General features: G+C 36.3%; 1 protein-coding gene across 12 annotated transcripts in view; it reads right to left on the bottom strand.

Moving 5' to 3' along the window:
* The window catches only part of CCDC88A (coiled-coil domain containing 88A), an 82,624-nt gene that overhangs the window by 49,389 nt on the left and 15,376 nt on the right, over positions 1-17,859 (bottom strand). For all 12 annotated transcript variants that reach the window (XR_010372133.1, XM_064446882.1, XM_064446881.1 and 9 more), the window contains exons 4-9: positions 14,245-14,353; positions 9,867-9,936; positions 5,219-5,277; positions 4,361-4,444; positions 3,652-3,792; positions 2,322-2,491 (exon numbers count right to left, since the gene is read on the bottom strand). Coding sequence is in view for 11 of the 12 variants with exons in the window: in XM_064446882.1 (XP_064302952.1) it covers positions 2,322-2,491; positions 3,652-3,792; positions 4,361-4,444; positions 5,219-5,277; positions 9,867-9,936; positions 14,245-14,353 (633 nt within the window). In the remaining variant the exon portion in view is untranslated. The remainder of the gene's footprint in view (positions 1-2,321; positions 2,492-3,651; positions 3,793-4,360; positions 4,445-5,218; positions 5,278-9,866; positions 9,937-14,244; positions 14,354-17,859) is intronic.

Raw genomic sequence — 17,859 nt, 5'->3', positions numbered from 1 at the left:
AAATAATCTTTACAGACATTTTGTATGACATTATATTAACTGCAGTGCATACTAAACCAGATATGAAGCTTCACTGCAAAACCAGATTATTTATAATTTTTAGGCTGAATATTTTCAACTCTGGAACGAATAGGATTTTAAATTTAGCAAATACATGCAGCATTTAATACCAAATGCTACAGACAAGTCAATATATCAAAGTCTAGTACTTTAAATATATTGCTACACGTAAAGGAAACTTATTTACGAATTGAATTCAGAGTGCAAAATGTGAAATGTTCCGAGCCGTCACTGTTGGCCTAATTGCATGCTTCAGCTACAGACTAGGGAGGATTGTACTAAATTATACAGAACATACCAGTGTTCACTGTTTAGGCTATCTATTAACTGTCAATCAAACTAATAACAGCAATTTTTTCACTAATTTTCTTGGTGCAGCTGTTTATAGAATATCCTGGGCGGGCTCATTTCAGTAGACACATGATAATACCGACATCAGAAAAAAAGAGCCATATCTTTTTGTCCTCTATTCTTCACGAAGACCAAGATGTAGTGGGGGAAGGGGATCCTCTGAGTAAATCAACCAGATACTTAATTCAGCCAGCTAGAGATGATCTGATCAACAGACTCTGATAAGAGCAGACCAGCAAGCTGATAATTGTGACTTATGCTACCTTCAACTTCTAATTTAATTTTATTTTCTCCCCTCTCTGTGATATATGCTGGATTAAAAATCTTTATGCTGTTTCTAAACCATAGGCAAGTTACTCTCTGTATTGAATCTCTTCAGATTTAACATTTGTATTTTAAGCTCAAACTGCACATACCTTATTCTGTTAAAACATTACACATTGCTACAGGGAGAAACAGATTCTCCACTGGCCTATTATTGTTCTTCTCTTTAAATAACTCTTCACTACTGCTCAGATTTGTTCCTAGACTATGAAGACAGACAGAGTACCCACTGACACTTACTGAATCACTTTTCTTCATAAAATAGAAGCTATAAAAAAGGTTTTCATTAGAATATGAAAAAATAAAGAAGCAAAAATCTTTGTTATTATAGTATTGATTTTTCACAGTACTTGGATGAGGTGAAGGAGGGAAATATACCCCTTAGCTAAGGGGTCAGCACTAGGGGGAGAAGAGAGCACTCCCTTAACTGGATGAACTAGCAAGCTGGAAACTCTAACTGACTCAAGCTATAAAATTTACTAATTTTATAAATTACATTATTCGTTAAACATAAATAACCATAAATAGCCAGTAAACTCAAAGTCTGTTTCACCGCACCCACGTTTGCAGTGGGTCAAGAGATTTAGTGGAGTTTCGTTTGCAAAATTTTCCTTCTTTCTTTCATTTTTCCCTCTGGAATGGCATGACAGATAGAAGTGGAACAGTATTGAAAGGCATGAGCAAATGTGTGTTGTGCAGACAAGGGATTTTCTACACAGAAAGAAGCAAAGGCGGGGGGAAATTATTCTAATAATTTTTTTTTCTATCTGCATCAAATCAAAACCTTTCATAAACCATAGGTGACTCACTCTAATTTCCAACAAGAAACAGGTCACTTATCAGCAGGATGATTAAGGAATCACTACAGTGTTATCTCCTTTTTAAAAGATATTTTTGCCACTAATCCTTGAATGGTCAGGACACAGCTTTTACTTCCAGTCCCTGCCTGCCTGCCCCACACAACTGCTCAAATGTGTCACCCAATAATTGCCTCAACTGCAAAGCTAGTCTCTTAATAACGTATATGAACACCTATATATTAAAACTACAGTCAGATATTCATTAATGATAATGAACAATAGAGGAAGCACAAGGAACTTGCCTCTGAAACAACAATATGGACACAATATGCAAAAGAAAAACACCACCCTGCATTAGATTAGCTGTGAGTATTTCTAAAAGACAATTTATGTAAAGAGCCCATTACTTTATTGTAACATGCTCAAGAGACTGCTCAAACATAGTTAGTTTTTCAGAAAGTTCAGAGTACAAGAGATGCAAGATTACCACAGCACTAGTTCACTGATTTCAGTATGTTTACAGTTAAAACATCAATAGAATTCATAATACAAATTAAGACAAAACACAGATGAAAAGTTGCATTTGCCACATTCGTGCACAAATATTCTTATGTGCTAAAAATATGCTTCCTGGGGTGCAATAACTAAAAATAAGGCATTTTAAAATGTAACTTAACACTTGAAGGAATGAAGAATTTCTTTATAAAGTACTACTATTGTGCAAAATCTACAGGATTTAAAAACCCCACAACTCTCAACACACTTCTGCCACCTATGTGTACTCACAGCTCTTGCCTAAGCCTTCTTATCTTTGCTTTGGCATCTGCTAGCTCTACGGACAGGTGCTGCCTGCTTTCGGTGCGCTTCATGCCAGGAGATCCACAAGGTGATTGTGCTGCCGATGCGTGAGGTAGAAAACGGAGGCAGTCCCGTTCTTCTGAGAGTTCTATGATAGTCTAAGAAATAAATATTAAAAAAAAGAAGGAAAAAAGCACGCAATTGTGTTCAGAGCACCATTTATATGTCAGAAACTAATATCATTCACTGCCTTAATACATCAAAGACTGAAAGGAAAGAAGAATAATGGAAAAGTTTTGCCGTAAAATAAGTTTGAAGTCCTATATACACCTCTATACCTAAAGCAAGTAGTCACAGCTATTTAACAGTGCTGTTTGGCTATTCTTAAACTACTCCAATTCAGACTTGTTAGTGTACAAAATTATCAGTGCTTAGAATGGACTGGGTAATGAAATGGCATTAATTCCTTGAACGTGAACATAAATACAGATCTCTAAAGAAACTGGTGTTCTTCAGTGAGCAGCAGCATCCTTGCCAGCTGAATAAAGCATCAGACCTATAGGAATATTCCTATGTCATCATATAAATAAAGGTGTTACCCTAATATAAAGAACTCTTGTATTTTAAAGTTATTTTTCCTTGATGTTGCAAAAAGGATTGCCTCTCCTCTCACAGTTAAGTTTTAGTTTACTCTTATCAAGACTGTGAACTGGAAAGACAGTAGTTAACTGTCAAAGGAATATTTGGAATAATTTCAACATTAACATATCCATACTCTACTGAGGGATGAATCTGGGACCACCAAGATGTTTCATAACTTCCAATTTTTATTAAATACATTTCTGTTTCTTGATTCTTACACAGTACAATGACTGTGCCTCATGATAAGCTTGTAAAACCTGCTGTCCTAGTATGAATTCTGCTCCAGTTCACTCAAAGCTGTGCAACAGGATACAGTAATAGAACAAGCCTCTTCCCCTGACTGACTTGCAAACTGACGGGTTACTGATTCCTGGATACTTCAGCTGAGACAGCTTTGGATTTTCTGTTTTCAACTACAGATAAATGCTACTTAGTTTTGCAGATTCTGGTTACACTAAAAAAAAGCCTCCGTTATTATCTTCTCTAGTTTCTCACAGTATTCAACAACTAGTAAGCACACTGTAACTAGCTAAAATAACTTTCTGGCAGTGAGGAATCCTTGCTTAAGTATACTAACAGAACAGACATTAAAATCCTAGTTCGAAAAATTATAAGCTCTATCATTCTCAAAAAATGATTTCTTGTATTTCTCTTAAGCAACAAACCACATCGATACCTCTGAGTGCTCATCTCTTTCATCTATAAGCCTTTTTAAATGTAATGCCATATTTTTCAAGAGAGGTTCAACGTATTCTTGTGTCAGTACCATGACATCCATCCACTGCAGATCAAACACATTTTCCTGATTATGAGTTACCTACACGGAATGAAATAGAACAGAAAAAACACCCCCTTTATAGTAGAAGAGTAGAAAGGAAGCATAAGAAAATAAAATGGAAACTCTGTGGGTTAAATTCTCTAGACGAGGTACAAAAAAAACCCAACAATTAAAATAGACTAAATTGTATGTTACGGAATAGCTTCTTATCTACATGAAAGTAGTACCTTGTACTTCTGGCAAAATAAAAAGCAAAAGGTGGCTATGACATAATATATATTATATATCACATACATGGAATTTGAATTATATTTTATAAATAGATTTGCATATGAAAAATTCATTAAACTAAATTTGCTGTAATGCTAAGAAATTCTTGGAGCAGCATACTTGCTCCCTGGTACTGCTTTAACTATGTAATCCAAAAGAGCTTGATCATTAAATACTTTGTGAATGAAGTAAAAAAAAATAAAGGCATTTTTTGCATACTGAAACCACTAGATACACAAATCACATTTGATTTATTTGCTTTTGAAGAAATACAATTAATCATACAATACGATATTCTACCTCCAAAAAAATTAAAAGCGCAAAAATATCAATATACCTCTTGAATATGGGCTGCAACAGCTGCTCTAGTGTCAAAATCCAGACCTTGGATTCTTTCAATAAACTCTTCTTTTTTCTGACACTAAAAATAAAGACACCTATTTCATATACATATACATTTATAAAACCACAAGTATTTTCATTCCTCTTTTTTATTTCTAAAAGCTACAAAAGAAAGCTGACATTACAATGATCACACTACTAAATTTTTCAATAATTTTGTTGACCAATAGATACTTGGTTTATGCCATGTTACAGTAATTATAACAACTTTCAACATTAATAAAGCAATTAAGAAAAAACAGCTACTGAAATGGGGCAAGGAAGATGTTTCTTAATGACTACTTATTCAAGTTTTATGATAGTGAGTTCCAGAGGTATTTTTTCAGTGTTCTCCTCTAGTACTCAAGTTGCTTATTTAAGTTGTTAAGAACATATGACTGATTTTATTTTTCCAGTTTAGTTAGCTGAATGGTACAAACTTTCCTAATAAGAACGGCAGTCTATCAAAAAAGGTTATGAAATACATGAAACAGTTTCAGTAAGATATATCAGTAAGATAATTCTTCAGTACTTCATTTTCTTCCTTTCTTTACAGTATCAGGCTAATTCACATGATTAAAACTAATGAACTATTAAGAGATCCTACATACACAGTTTGCTATATTCATACAGTAAAACATAAGAGGTGTAGCCATTTTAACTGTAAGAATGCCCAGATTTTCAAGGAATGCAATAGTACCACTAGAGGAAGGAAGGTCAAAGTTATATATAACCTCAGGTATTAAAAATAGTAAGAAAAAAGATCAGCAACTCTTAAATCATTCCATACAGATGTAAACATCATTGAACTCACCTGAACTGCACAACCAAGTAAAAGCAGGAGGAGTTTTTTTATTTCTTCAGTACCTGGCTCTAAGAAGAAAACAAGAACAAAAAAATGGTACGTGTAAAATGGTAATTTGAGTTTCTCCCCCTACTCCTCAGAAAAGATCAGGCTTACTCATTATTTTCACATAATTTATGTTAACCAAGTTTAGAAAACAAAAATATGAAGAAACCCCCATCTTGACAGCTTTCAACTTACTCCTTTTTGCCACTTAAGTGCCAACTTTCGGTATTAACAAATAGCTTAACATCCATAATAGCGTCAAATGGAAGAAACACCATTTCAGCCCTTCGTAGAGCACAATTGAAGAGTGGCGTTTTCAAAAGTGCCTTGGAGACCTACCATCAAGTTTTCAACTGCAAGCGCAGGTATCTTGAGATATTTACAAAGGTGCTTAAATTATTTGCTACCCCCAAGCCACAGGAGTTAGCTTTAGAAAATAATTTAAAATGAACTTATTACCTATATCAAATATTCATCTGTACATCCAAAAAATCAGAACATATTTCCAAATCTCGCTTTAAGCACCTTAATCTCCTAAAGAAGCTTAAGTTAAAGAACTCTGTTTACAGATTAGTAAAAAGGTATCTTACTTTTTACACTCAAAATGTTCTTGGTCCTGCTACTAAATATATGCTATATCTAGACTATGAATGCTATAAAGCAAATGCTTTATGGATGGCAAAATAGCTTAGGCTAGTTGGAATTAAACTATATGGCCATATATCGTTTTGCTTTACTGAAACAGAAAACACCATCCATTGGGCTATCTAGGAACAAAAGAGTCCTAACAGCACCCTTTCTTCAATATACGCTGGATTTCAGCCAACAGTTTATTTCATTGTTAGCTGAACAGGTAAAAGCTATGCTGTCAAACATAACATTGCTGGGTCTGGCTAGAAATCTGACCTTTATTCTGCAAAATTGTACTCTGCGACAGAACTACTACTGATACCAACAGATTCACACTCAGTCCAAATAGCAAACACCACAGTGAATGTCTAGTGTGTACTAAGGTACGCACGGTCATTCTTGAACCTGACCTAAGTTACTAAAGTCCCCCTTTTTAAAGGGCTTGGTAATCACAGATGATCTCCAATGATCTCAAGATGATTATAAGGATGTAAAAGAAAATTCAACCAGAACCTTCCTTCTGAAATGGCAGTTTGCAATCTTCTATGCTGGGCAACTAAGTCTATTTTGGATGAACCCCCACATAAGAAAGATGTAACCATTCACTTACAAGCACTTGAAAAAATATCCTTTGATTTAATCCACTGCAGTATTTTCTAAGTGAAGTAAATGTAAAATCCTTCTCAAAAAGTTACAGATATGAGGTCATCTTGATCAAGAGAGGAAATCAAAAAGAAATCAGGAAAAAACCTAAAACGATATGTAATTCTTAATGATTTTGATGAGCTCTCAGTAAAGAGTCAAGCCTGCTGTCATAAAACAGAGATGAAAGAGATGGAGCCTAAGCTTTGCCACCTTCCTCATGGCTTCAGGAGTTCCCTGTGCATTACAATATTAAGTAGGGAGCCTTTTTTCAACATGGATTCAACCTGCTTCTTTTAGTGGGATATGTATATCCCAATGAACATGTAATGTTTAAATTTTTCAAAAAAGGTTTGTTGAGAAGACACGTTACAAAGAACATGAACTCAAATGGGAGATCTTTAATCATTTATATGGACTTGTACCCCAAAGACTTGTGCTGTGAGGTCTTTCAACATAGAAATAGAAACCATCAATGAACCTGTTTGATCAGAAGGACATGCTTCAGTTAAGGAAGGGGAATTCGACCTGGCTGCCTGTCTTAATAAAGGTTAACCAGAATATTGTAACAGAAGGAATCCATACCAACATCTCACATGCTGCGTTCATTTATCCCAATAAATTTATCACATTTTGTTTTGGTTTTTTTTGTTCTGTATTTGTAAAGCAATTCCTGAACTTCTCTTGGGATGCTCAGTTGCACAGTGCTTCAGCATCTATTGACTGGCTTTTAAAAGCCTACCTGAATATTGTTTCCATGTCTCTCCCCCATGCTCCTTGAAGGCACATGCCAAAATATTGAACAACCTCAGCTTCCCACTACTACCAGCTGTCTTGTATGTCTGTCTTCATTTCTCTGCACCACCAATACAGAAATGGATCGTTCTCTTCTACACCCTCCAACTTGCTGCTTGAGCTTTGTCCCTACCCTCTCCTACCCTTTGATCTTCCCTGCCCTCACTCTTATCCCTGACTTTCATATCCTCCGTAACCTTCCATCCTTCCCTGGCTTGCCCCCTCCGAAATATGAACTGGTTTTAATCTTTCCTCTTCCCCCATTAAAGAACATTTGCCTCTTCATTATCTCCTTTGTCCTTTTCCTCTGTAATTTAACTTAACATTTACAATCACAGCCTGTACTCTTCTCCTCCAGTTTTCTCCTCCAACTGGCTTCCTGCCAATTTGCTCAACTGAAATGTTTCTTGATGAAGTCTCTGATGACCCCTTTTATCACCAAAACCCAAATCCAGCATTCTATCTGCATTTTCCTTGATTAGCCAACTACCTCTAATATAGTTAAATATATCTGTCTTCCTGAAATCTTATCCACCCTTGTCTTCTGCAATTTGTTGTCTTCTGTTATTTTTCTACTAATCATTCCTTAAGTGCAAAGTAGCATAAAGGAGAAAAACTGGAAGACATTCCTGAAAAAAAAAAAAAAGAAAATCACACCTACAGCCTAAGCTTTAGTGGACCTAATCATTATCGGAGAACTGACTTTTAACTATGGGGGCTTGCCTTGATGCAATCAGATTTACACAGCAAGTCTCTCAAAAGGTCACTGAGGTTTGATGTCACTACACTTGCCCACCAAAGAAACAAAGCTTAAAAATCCCTATAGGGACGAGGTCCTCTTCAAGTTGACACAGCAAGAGCAAAGGGGAAAGGTTCTATATGGAACTCAAAAGAACAGGTCTCTCTTCTGATTCAGATCAAACTGTCATGAACTCAGGCAGGAATATGAAACATCTTCAGGAATATTGTCATACAGAGAATTTTTTTTTTTTAATATGTGGGCTATGCTGCTGTAAAGTCCATATTTTCTCACAAACCCAGTAATGTCCCTAGAGGACAGCAATGCATACACCACCAGAGGTTCCAGTTGCCAAACCACGAATGCTATGCAGACTTAGCTGAGGTCCCAAAACAGGAAGAAGCTTTCTTATTAATGGCTAAAGCATAAGTTTTTATGTATACAGCTGAGTACTAAATTATCTTTGTGGGTTTTTGTAGAGCATTTTTAATAAAATTTCCTCTTCTACTACATGATATTGTTAAGACATATTTTGTCTCAGTATCTTAAAGAGAATAAAAAATGTCACTACAAAACCAGTACTATGACCCATTTTTTAAAATATTTTCCCACTAAATCTGGTCTCTCGGCAAATCCATGGAGTCTTTAGAAAGCCTTAAGAAAGTGAGGAATCAAAATATAAATGCATGATGGATTCTGTTCTTTTGGAAAAGAAGAGATCACATTCACACTTCTTGGTGCATATGACAGATTACAGCATCTACACGTAGAAAAACTTAAAAGGCTGTGACCTCAGAAGCAAAAGCAGCAATATTCAAAAGCAGAAAGTAAAATAAAAAAAAATACGTCAAGTTACCCACATAAATGGGATATATGCAGATGGGATATGGAAAGTATCAACATTATGAACCCTGGTATTGAACAGTGAGGTAGCACAGATGGTTCTTCTTGCTCATGAGAAAAATCTTGTCTCACATACACGGAAGCATGGCAAGTAAGACATCTTAAATAAAGAAAAAAGCCAGGGGAAGCTACACAGCCTGTTAGAGTAGTTCCTAACCTCTCTGCTGAGGTGCTAGAACATCAGATGTAGAACACCTGGGACACATTAGACCCAAGTAAATAAATTCTGCCCAATCCATAGTGGCTCCATGCAGGCCAGGTGTGTCTGCTCCGTGCTTCTGGAATTGAGAGCATGGTGCAGAGATTCCCAAGTGGCTGTGGATAGTCAGCTGGGTCCATAGAGGCTAATTTTCTTGGTGTGAAAATTGCAACTGTCAGAGCTGGAAGCAGAGAAGGTGGGAGTATGGAAAAGACAGTGTCAGTTCAAGGGAGAGAGCAATAAGGTAATTGCAATATTTTTCAGGTAACGATGTAAGAGAAGCAGGAGAGTTTTGGGGGAAGAAAAAGAAGGATTAGGAAGGAGGTAGATCCAAATTGCTTAAACTGCCAATTTTCGCAGGGGTGTCTTAGGTAAAGAAAGTTGAAAGTCTAGTAGCTGGGAATACATGAAACTTATACTTCGCCATATCAGTGGCTCATTGGTTGCCCGGAAATGCACTTTGCTTCAGTAGAAATCCTAACGACATCCAGCACTGAGGCTGGGACAGAACACATTTTGTGAAGTGTGGACCTTTGGCGTGAACGAAGAAAATGTTACTCATCATTATTAAACCACTTATTTACTAAAACTCTTTACACAATCTGCTGTTGAAAGGCTCGATCCTGTATGAATTTTCTTTCCAGTGAAGTAATACAACTTATTACATCAATATAAGTTTTCATCTTAGTGAAAAATAAACTTACCAGAAAAAGGATTTTTTCCAATTATTAACACATTTGGCAGAGACATCATGATCAACTGCTGCAAACTGTCCTATAAAGGTTAATTGAAATATTATTTAAATCATATGTATTGAACAAAAGAAAGCATCAAACACTAATCAGCACTACAGAGAAATTATTATTACATAAGTAGTTTAAAATTTTTCGGGTCTTAATACATATATGTTCAATACTTAATTATTTAGACCTGAATTAAAAAACACAAGTATGAATTACTTCTACAAATGCCTACTTTTAATAGTTTGCAAGATCACCTCAACATAGTAAAATCCTCTTGTGGCAATGAGCTAGCTTGTGGATCTTAAGCCAACTAGATCCTGTGTCCCAGAATGTAGCAGAACTCCTTTCAATTATTAGTGTTGATGCTTCTCTGCCTTGCTTATTGATAGATGTTTATTTTAGTTGCTCTAAGTTGCATTTATACTACAAAAGATCAATTTCCTCTACTTCACATCCATAGTCTGGGTGGCCTCACCAAAACACAGATGTGAAAAATCACAGGTTTTTTGCTGCAGTTACACTGGAACAATCCTGAATATAAAGGTACAAAATCCTATTTGCATGATCAGGCAGAGTTTTAGTTAGGTTAAGTCCCACACACTCAAGCAGCAGCTTTGCCTATCTATTCTATAGATTGTATCAATGGATAGCTTCTGCCAGCCAGTAATGGCTGTAATCAGGTCAAATCCCCAGTCTAGACAGAGCCTAATTCTTCTGAAGCAGAATAGTCTTCCTCCTGTTCCCCAATGTTTATTCACAGCAGATGCCATCCTATTGGAAGCTCTGGAGTCATGCTTTTTGTTTTTCCACAGTGACAGATTCATTAATACATAAAATGTTCATACTCAAAAGCAACATATTCCAGAACTATCACTGCTTTACATCTAAAAAGGCACGTATTAGGTGTCATATTGTAAGCTAAAAAGTAAACTAATTTTATGTCAAATTTGAAAAATGCCAATGTTACTTGAAAAACACCGTGGAAGTTATTACCTATAGCTGTACTTGACAGTTCTCACCAGTTAATATAGGACCTAAAAAATGTATCTGAGCTGATTATGAATACTAGACTGAAAAATATGTACTCTCATTGCACATGCCTACGACAAATTATAAGGAGAAAGAATATAGCTTTGACCTACTCAAATATCATTAATTTCAACTAACTAACCAACTCTTGTACTTCTGAGATCTTGATAAAGACAATTTTCAAATAATAAAAAAAAACTATGAATTGCACCACAGGAAGTTTTAAATAAATAAAAAACCAGATACAATTATCATTAATTCAATTAGTATTTATAGCTACTACAAAATAAAATCACATCCTTCAAAAATATCAGGGCTTGGTGGCTTTTTTGTTGTTTTTTTTTTTGGGGGGGGGGGTTTGTTTGTGTGTTTTTTTTTTTGTGTGGGTGGGATTTGTTTGGTTTTGGTGGGTTTGGGTTTTTTTTGTTGTTGTGGTTGTTTGTTTTGTGGTTGGTTTTTTTTTTTTGTAATTGCTCAAATAATTCCATGATGCTATTATAAAGCTTTTCTTTACTGTGAAGCAGAGTACAAGCAGCAGTAACCAAGAAATATGTCCCCTACGGACTAGTGACAGTATCACCTCTTTTCTTATAACACCTCTATCGTGCTCCAAAGACGTCTACCACCTTTTCTGTCACATGGTGTGAACTTCATCAGTAAGCTTGGTGCAACTGCTCTCAATCTGTGTTTACTGTTGAAATGACTGCTTCTACTAAAAATCTGACATTGGAACTCGTGTGTCCCAAAATTCATGTGTTTCTTTTAGCTGTAGTTTAACCTGAAAAAATAGGCTAAGCCTATTTACAAAATTCTGCCTTGCTTGTACAGACTTTTAGAGTTTATTAGTATTTATTTCATTAAAGACTCACATATCATCGGTCAAATGAGGCTGACAGGGCACCCACTGGAGTCATGGAAGCTCACTGTATTAAGCCTCCCAAGCCCAACAAAACTTATAGGGGGATGAGTTCTCCTGAATCAGCCGCTGAGAACAATTCCACACTCTTACACTGCCAGGAAATGGATAGGCTCAAAAGACTGGTTTGGTACCTAGTAAGAGTTTGGTGATACTCAAAAGGAGTAAAGCAGCTTCACTGGAAAAATGAGATGCAATTTTAATTACAGAGAAGCACAACGATGACTCAGGAACCAGAAAACGTGTATAAGCTAACATAACATTTTAATTTTAAATGTTACAGTCTATCAGTGCAGGTTTTTTGACAAGTACATATACAACACTGATGCAATTATTTGCTAAACTGAGAGAAAGTTTTCCACAGACATTATAAAAGCACATGGAATAAACTAGCATGGACAAGCTCACAACAGAGTTCTAAAAGTTAGGATAACGTAATGCTAAAAATTAAAAATCCTCGTATCCATCTTATTCCTACTGTAATATTCCATACATTAATCGATCTCGTACCTCAATACAGTGATTATTTTCCATGTTCCATTATCTTCAGATCTCAGGCATCCTGTACAGAACATATACCAAGCATGATGCCTGTATAGACAGCTGGCCTGAAGCGCTCAGGTGTGAGCCCTCGTGCCTACACCAGGCATACCCCAGGCTATGAGGGGCCTCTCGGATCGATTCCAAGGCATCCATCAAGCACTAGCTTTTCTGCCTTGGGTCATTTCACAGGTGACAGGAACTAAACTGACCACTTTTTGAAAATGAGTTTACATGCTACCTTGCTAACCCATGCATGCGCTGTGGGAAGACTCCAGCTGCCAGGCTGCACTAAGTTTAAGAGGAAACAAAGACTACAGTCCATCCTTTAACACTTGTCTCCAACCCCAATCAACTACCACAGTGCATAAAGCGCCCTGCATGCATCTGAGCATAGCTGAGTGAACACCAACACTTGAAAAAAGCAATTTTAAATTCAAACAAGTGTTCCAGTTTGGCGACTAAATGCCTTTACTCTTACTAAAATGCCAGACCTGTAATGTTTATAAGTTTTCTCACTTGCACTATCTGAAGAGGCTGGCATCTCACAAGACTAGAAGCCTGAGAGACTGGGGGGAAAAAGTTCTCTATAGCTTACACTTACACAGGACAAACTTGAACCATGAAAGGCATGGTGACTGATTTTAAAGTTTATTGAAGAATATTTTTAAAAAGCTGTAGTAAATTATTTCTAACACAAAGGTTTGACACAACAATCATTATCCTGAACCATTCAAAGGTAAGCTACCTGCACGCAAGTAATTCTGCCTGATGCTGTACAGCCAAAGCAGCACAGGGAATGCTTTGTATTCAAATAAAGATAATCCTGTCAGTATTTGTGCCTTCTGTTGCACCAGTTGTGAAATGCTAATACCTGGTCGAAAACGACCACCATCAGGAAATGGAAAAGCATATGGGTCTTAGCAGGTATCACTTATACTCACAGGTAGTGGCTGCTAAATAAAGAATGATGGGAAGTCTGCGTATGCACAAAGTGCTAGACAGAAAGATGCACAGTGTTTAACCACTGCAGTAAGCAACAGCTGGGAATTTTCACTGCACTTGGAAGTTTTTGAGAACATACACTATGTGTGCACACACGAGGAAAAGCATACAACAGTACAGGCTCTGTCATGATGCACTCACTGTAAGAGGGCGATCAAAGGAGATTTTCTCCCAGATCTGGACTTTCCTGGCAGAAAGGTGCAGGGAATTGTGGAAGGGCACTACAAGACACACTATAAGGGACTCTGGTGATATCTGCAGTGTCCGACTATAGTGTGTCCATGTGTACACCACTCTACCCAGGCTCTGCATCTAGCAGGCATAGTACCAGCACTTACCTATCACACAAAACACAAAATTAAATGGCTATTTTACAGCTCTAAATTAGATAACCACTGCATTTACTGTGAAATCCCATTCGATTGTTACTACCTCACTGATTTTTTCTTCCTGAAAAAAAAAAATCAAACTAATTCTAAACCCAATAAATTTTATCACATTTTTTCTTACGAAGATTCTATTGATAAAGGTAAGTGCATATTTGATAATTTCTCACAGGCACAAAACTCACCTCAATTCAGATAATACCAACCAATAGTGCTTAATGTACTATATGAGCAAAGATGCAGAATATCTATTATATAAACATATCATTCACATACACATTTCCAGACTACTACTATACCTGTAATTTGTGATGAAAAATTTGACCAGATTTCCAAATAAACCAACAGCCATCCATACAATATCTCAAAATATTAATCTTATTGTTCCCCTTAAAGGCAAAACTATAAAAGAATACTTAGAAACAATTCTAGGCAAAACATGATACAAAAACCAATTACTGACCTGATAGTAAGTTTTTATTTGTTTCACCAAAATAGACAAATTTTGAATCCTTAATGATGCATCATTGTTTACTTTTTTGTTTATCCTCTGACTAGCAGACTTGGGATTACTAAAAAAAAAAAGAAAAAGAAGAAATTAAACACACTGATTATTAATCTTTAAAGCTCTCTGTATAACAAATTACATAGTTAATGTACCAGCATAAAAGCTTCTTGTCTTGGTTACCATGTCTTTTTTTGCCCCTCTACCAGTAAATAAGCAGTTGTGGAAATGACTGCCAAAGGCAGAAAAAAAATAACGAATCATCTATCTCTAATCCAGCTAGTCAGATTAGCACCCTTTTTGGCTATTAATGCAGCATGTAACTGGGAGCACCCATCACAATTACCAAAGGATGAATAGAAGAAGAAAGTTTGCATGGCTCTGCACTTCACTACCAGCAGCCCCATCCCTGACGCAATACAGAACACAGGACACAGCCATAATGTAAATATTCCAGCACACACTGCAGACATCAGGAATCATTCTTGCTGATGCAGACTATTTCGAATAACAGAATTCAGACTAGCTACATTAATGAATGTCTATACACTGAAAAACTATATGATGCTATTTTACATTCTGGTTTTGTGTCTCATGATAGTAAGTTGTCACTTTTAGAACAATGAAGAATATGGAATATATCACGCTAACACGCACTAAATTACTTTAGATTTATTTACAGATGATTGAAATCTGTTAACACCACGATTATTAACTGGAGTTTATGTCACGTACTCTCATATTACCAGTTTTTTTTCTGGTTTATCTTGGCTTCAGAAAGGAAATCAATCCCTTTGTCCTCCAAAAAGTAGAAAGGATCTGAGGCAACACAGATGAGTCACTGTTTTTCAATACCTCATAACACACCAAGTTATTAACCACATACAAGACAGCATGACAACCACTCATTGTGATTTTTAAAGGGAAACAATGCAGAACCAAGGCAACTCCCCCACAACACCCTGTAAAAGGCTTACGGAATTCATGAGAGATGGCCAATGTGAAGTTTCTTAACTTTTACAAAGATACTTGATACAGTTGCACAACACAACTTTTTATATTTAATGATATTGTATTGTTTAATGATATTATTGTCAGATAAATGTGCAGCTGGCTGGAATACTGCACTCAGACAAGAAACTACCAACTTCTCATTGTCAAACTGGAGGTTCCTGCAAGGGTGCGTGCCTGCTGGGTTTGGTTTTAGTCAACATTGTCATTAATTATTTAGACAATGGAATACAAATATACTTAACCAGAACTGCCATTGGCAAAAATTGGGAGAAACAAAAAAATAATCTTCAAAGAACACTGACAATTGAGAATGATCCTGATAAAGTGCAGAAGTGGTGTGACAACAGTATAACGGAATTCAGTAACATGTACAGGCAAAGGATTACCTTCAGGAATCAAATGCAGAAAGAGTAACTTGCCGTAATACTGAAGTGACCTGAATATTGTAGTGGACACAACCAAATACTGAGGGAAAAAAAGAAATACCATTGCCAAACCCCCCCTAATTCTTCCATTTTTAGTGCAAGTGTTGTCTAAAAGAGAGGTAGTTATTCTGTGCATGGTAGAGATGATGCTTCCATTACTAGATTCACACTTCAGGGAGGGTCTGTATGTATACCTTTTCCACAGATGAACCACCTGGGTTCTAAGCAGCATGCAAAGCCTCATCACAGGCCCTCCCTCAATTACTTGGGCATTCTGTATTGCCAGGTGCCATAGAGCTACATCTGCACCCAGAGAATAGGAACTGCCTATCAAAAAGCATAACCATCACACAGCATATTCATTCCTGCGGAGTTCTTTAGAAGGAGACTGAATGGAGCAGGTTACAGGTCAGCAGGACCTTGGCAGCACACCTAGGACTCGCAACCTGAAAGCCAGATGCCACTGACGGGCATCAGATGCATCAGGATGCACTGACTGTGCAGATGACACCAGAAGAAGAATAGGCATCATACAGAACAGATAGATATATTTTATCTAAAGGAACTACATGCAAGCAGTCTACAAGATCATTGACATACATCCAATTTGCACATTTCTACACAAATACTCCATTCAACTGTAATGTGTAAGTTTAAACAACTAACACCTCCCAAATGAGATATTCCCTCTACTCCACCAAACATAGTAATATCATGAGCTACTTTCATGCAATTTATCACTTTGGTAGTTTCACTGATCTTTGTATGAGTGTTACTATAAATGAAAAATATGTAAATTTTGTCTAAGTTACCTAAACAAACTTATCTGTCTTTTACAGCTTTCCTTGATCTTAGCACATTAAAATTTTTTAAAGATGTATTTATGTCTTTTCTTCAGTTTATTGCTATCAGAATCTCCTGGCTTGTAAGAATGAATAGAAATAACATAGAAAAAAAACATTGCTGGGAAAGGAAGTCAGTTCATATATAAAATGCATCTCCAACACAGTCTTTTTTAAAAGAAAAGCAGGGAACATAGCATCTTTTTTCTCATATACATGAACACAAATCTAGGAAAATTAGAATACAGATTCTTACGGAGTAATTGCCTCATTCCTAAATGCTCATCACTATGTTCCTAAAAATACTATCAACAATTAAAGTACATTTTAGAATATATTCACCAAAACCATGTGACTAAGATGTCACCTTGCTTTTATCAATTCAGCCAACCTGTAGCTGCAAAAGGAACTAAACAGGCTAAAAATGATTATGCTCTGCAGATGTGCAGAACTGAACTCCTTTCCAAACAGAATTCATTCAACTTTGTTAAAATCAGAAGAGAAAATCCAGGATAAATCCTGCTGACCTGATGGCATACAGAGATCAGCTGAAGTTTCCTATTTCTACATTCATATCTCGAAAAGGCCGATTTGGGCCCTTAATCTTCATCTTTAATCTTAATGACTATCGGATTATCTCCAGGCTTTTTCATCATCTTCAGCAGCATTTCTACAGCCATACATTTTAGATGACTCTCCCCCTTTAGAGCACTCAAAACAGAGGGCACTAGAGTTTCCTGGATATTGTAATAGCTCTTATTTTAGTATCAACACAAAATGAGTGTGCAACCACAAGAATTCAAAACACAAATGTCAGAAAAGCTCAGGCTTTATACTTTCTATTTTCAAAAGCTGTACTAGAAAATTCAGACAGATCTTGCAAGAACAAAACCTTTAACATTTGCATAGCACTATGTCTTCATAATGGTATGTAAGAATAAATCTTTACACACTTTTAAGACAAATTGTTACTATCCCAATACTACAAATTGGAAATTAACAGAGTAACAAATTCCCAAACAACAGCAGCAACAATCAGTGCCAAGGATATCTGTGTGGAGGAGGAGGGGGGAAAAAAAACAAACCAAAAAAAAAACACCACACCACAAAAACATTTAGTGCCCAAGATTGCTTAGGACACGAATTCTTAGTTCCACACCTTTGTCACCACTGCCATCTTCATGGTTTGCAGGACAATATTTCCCTACTGGGACTGGCACACACCAAGATACAGCACGTGAGCTTTGTGTTTGATTTGACAATATGAAAATAATTTTTTTAAATCAGAAGAT

The sequence above is a fragment of the Phalacrocorax carbo genome, chromosome 3 (genome assembly GCF_963921805.1).
Source record: "Phalacrocorax carbo chromosome 3, bPhaCar2.1, whole genome shotgun sequence".
Lineage (NCBI taxonomy): Eukaryota > Metazoa > Chordata > Aves > Suliformes > Phalacrocoracidae > Phalacrocorax > Phalacrocorax carbo.
Note: the sequence above shows the minus strand (reverse complement) of the source record. Positions and strands in the feature narration are given on the sequence as shown.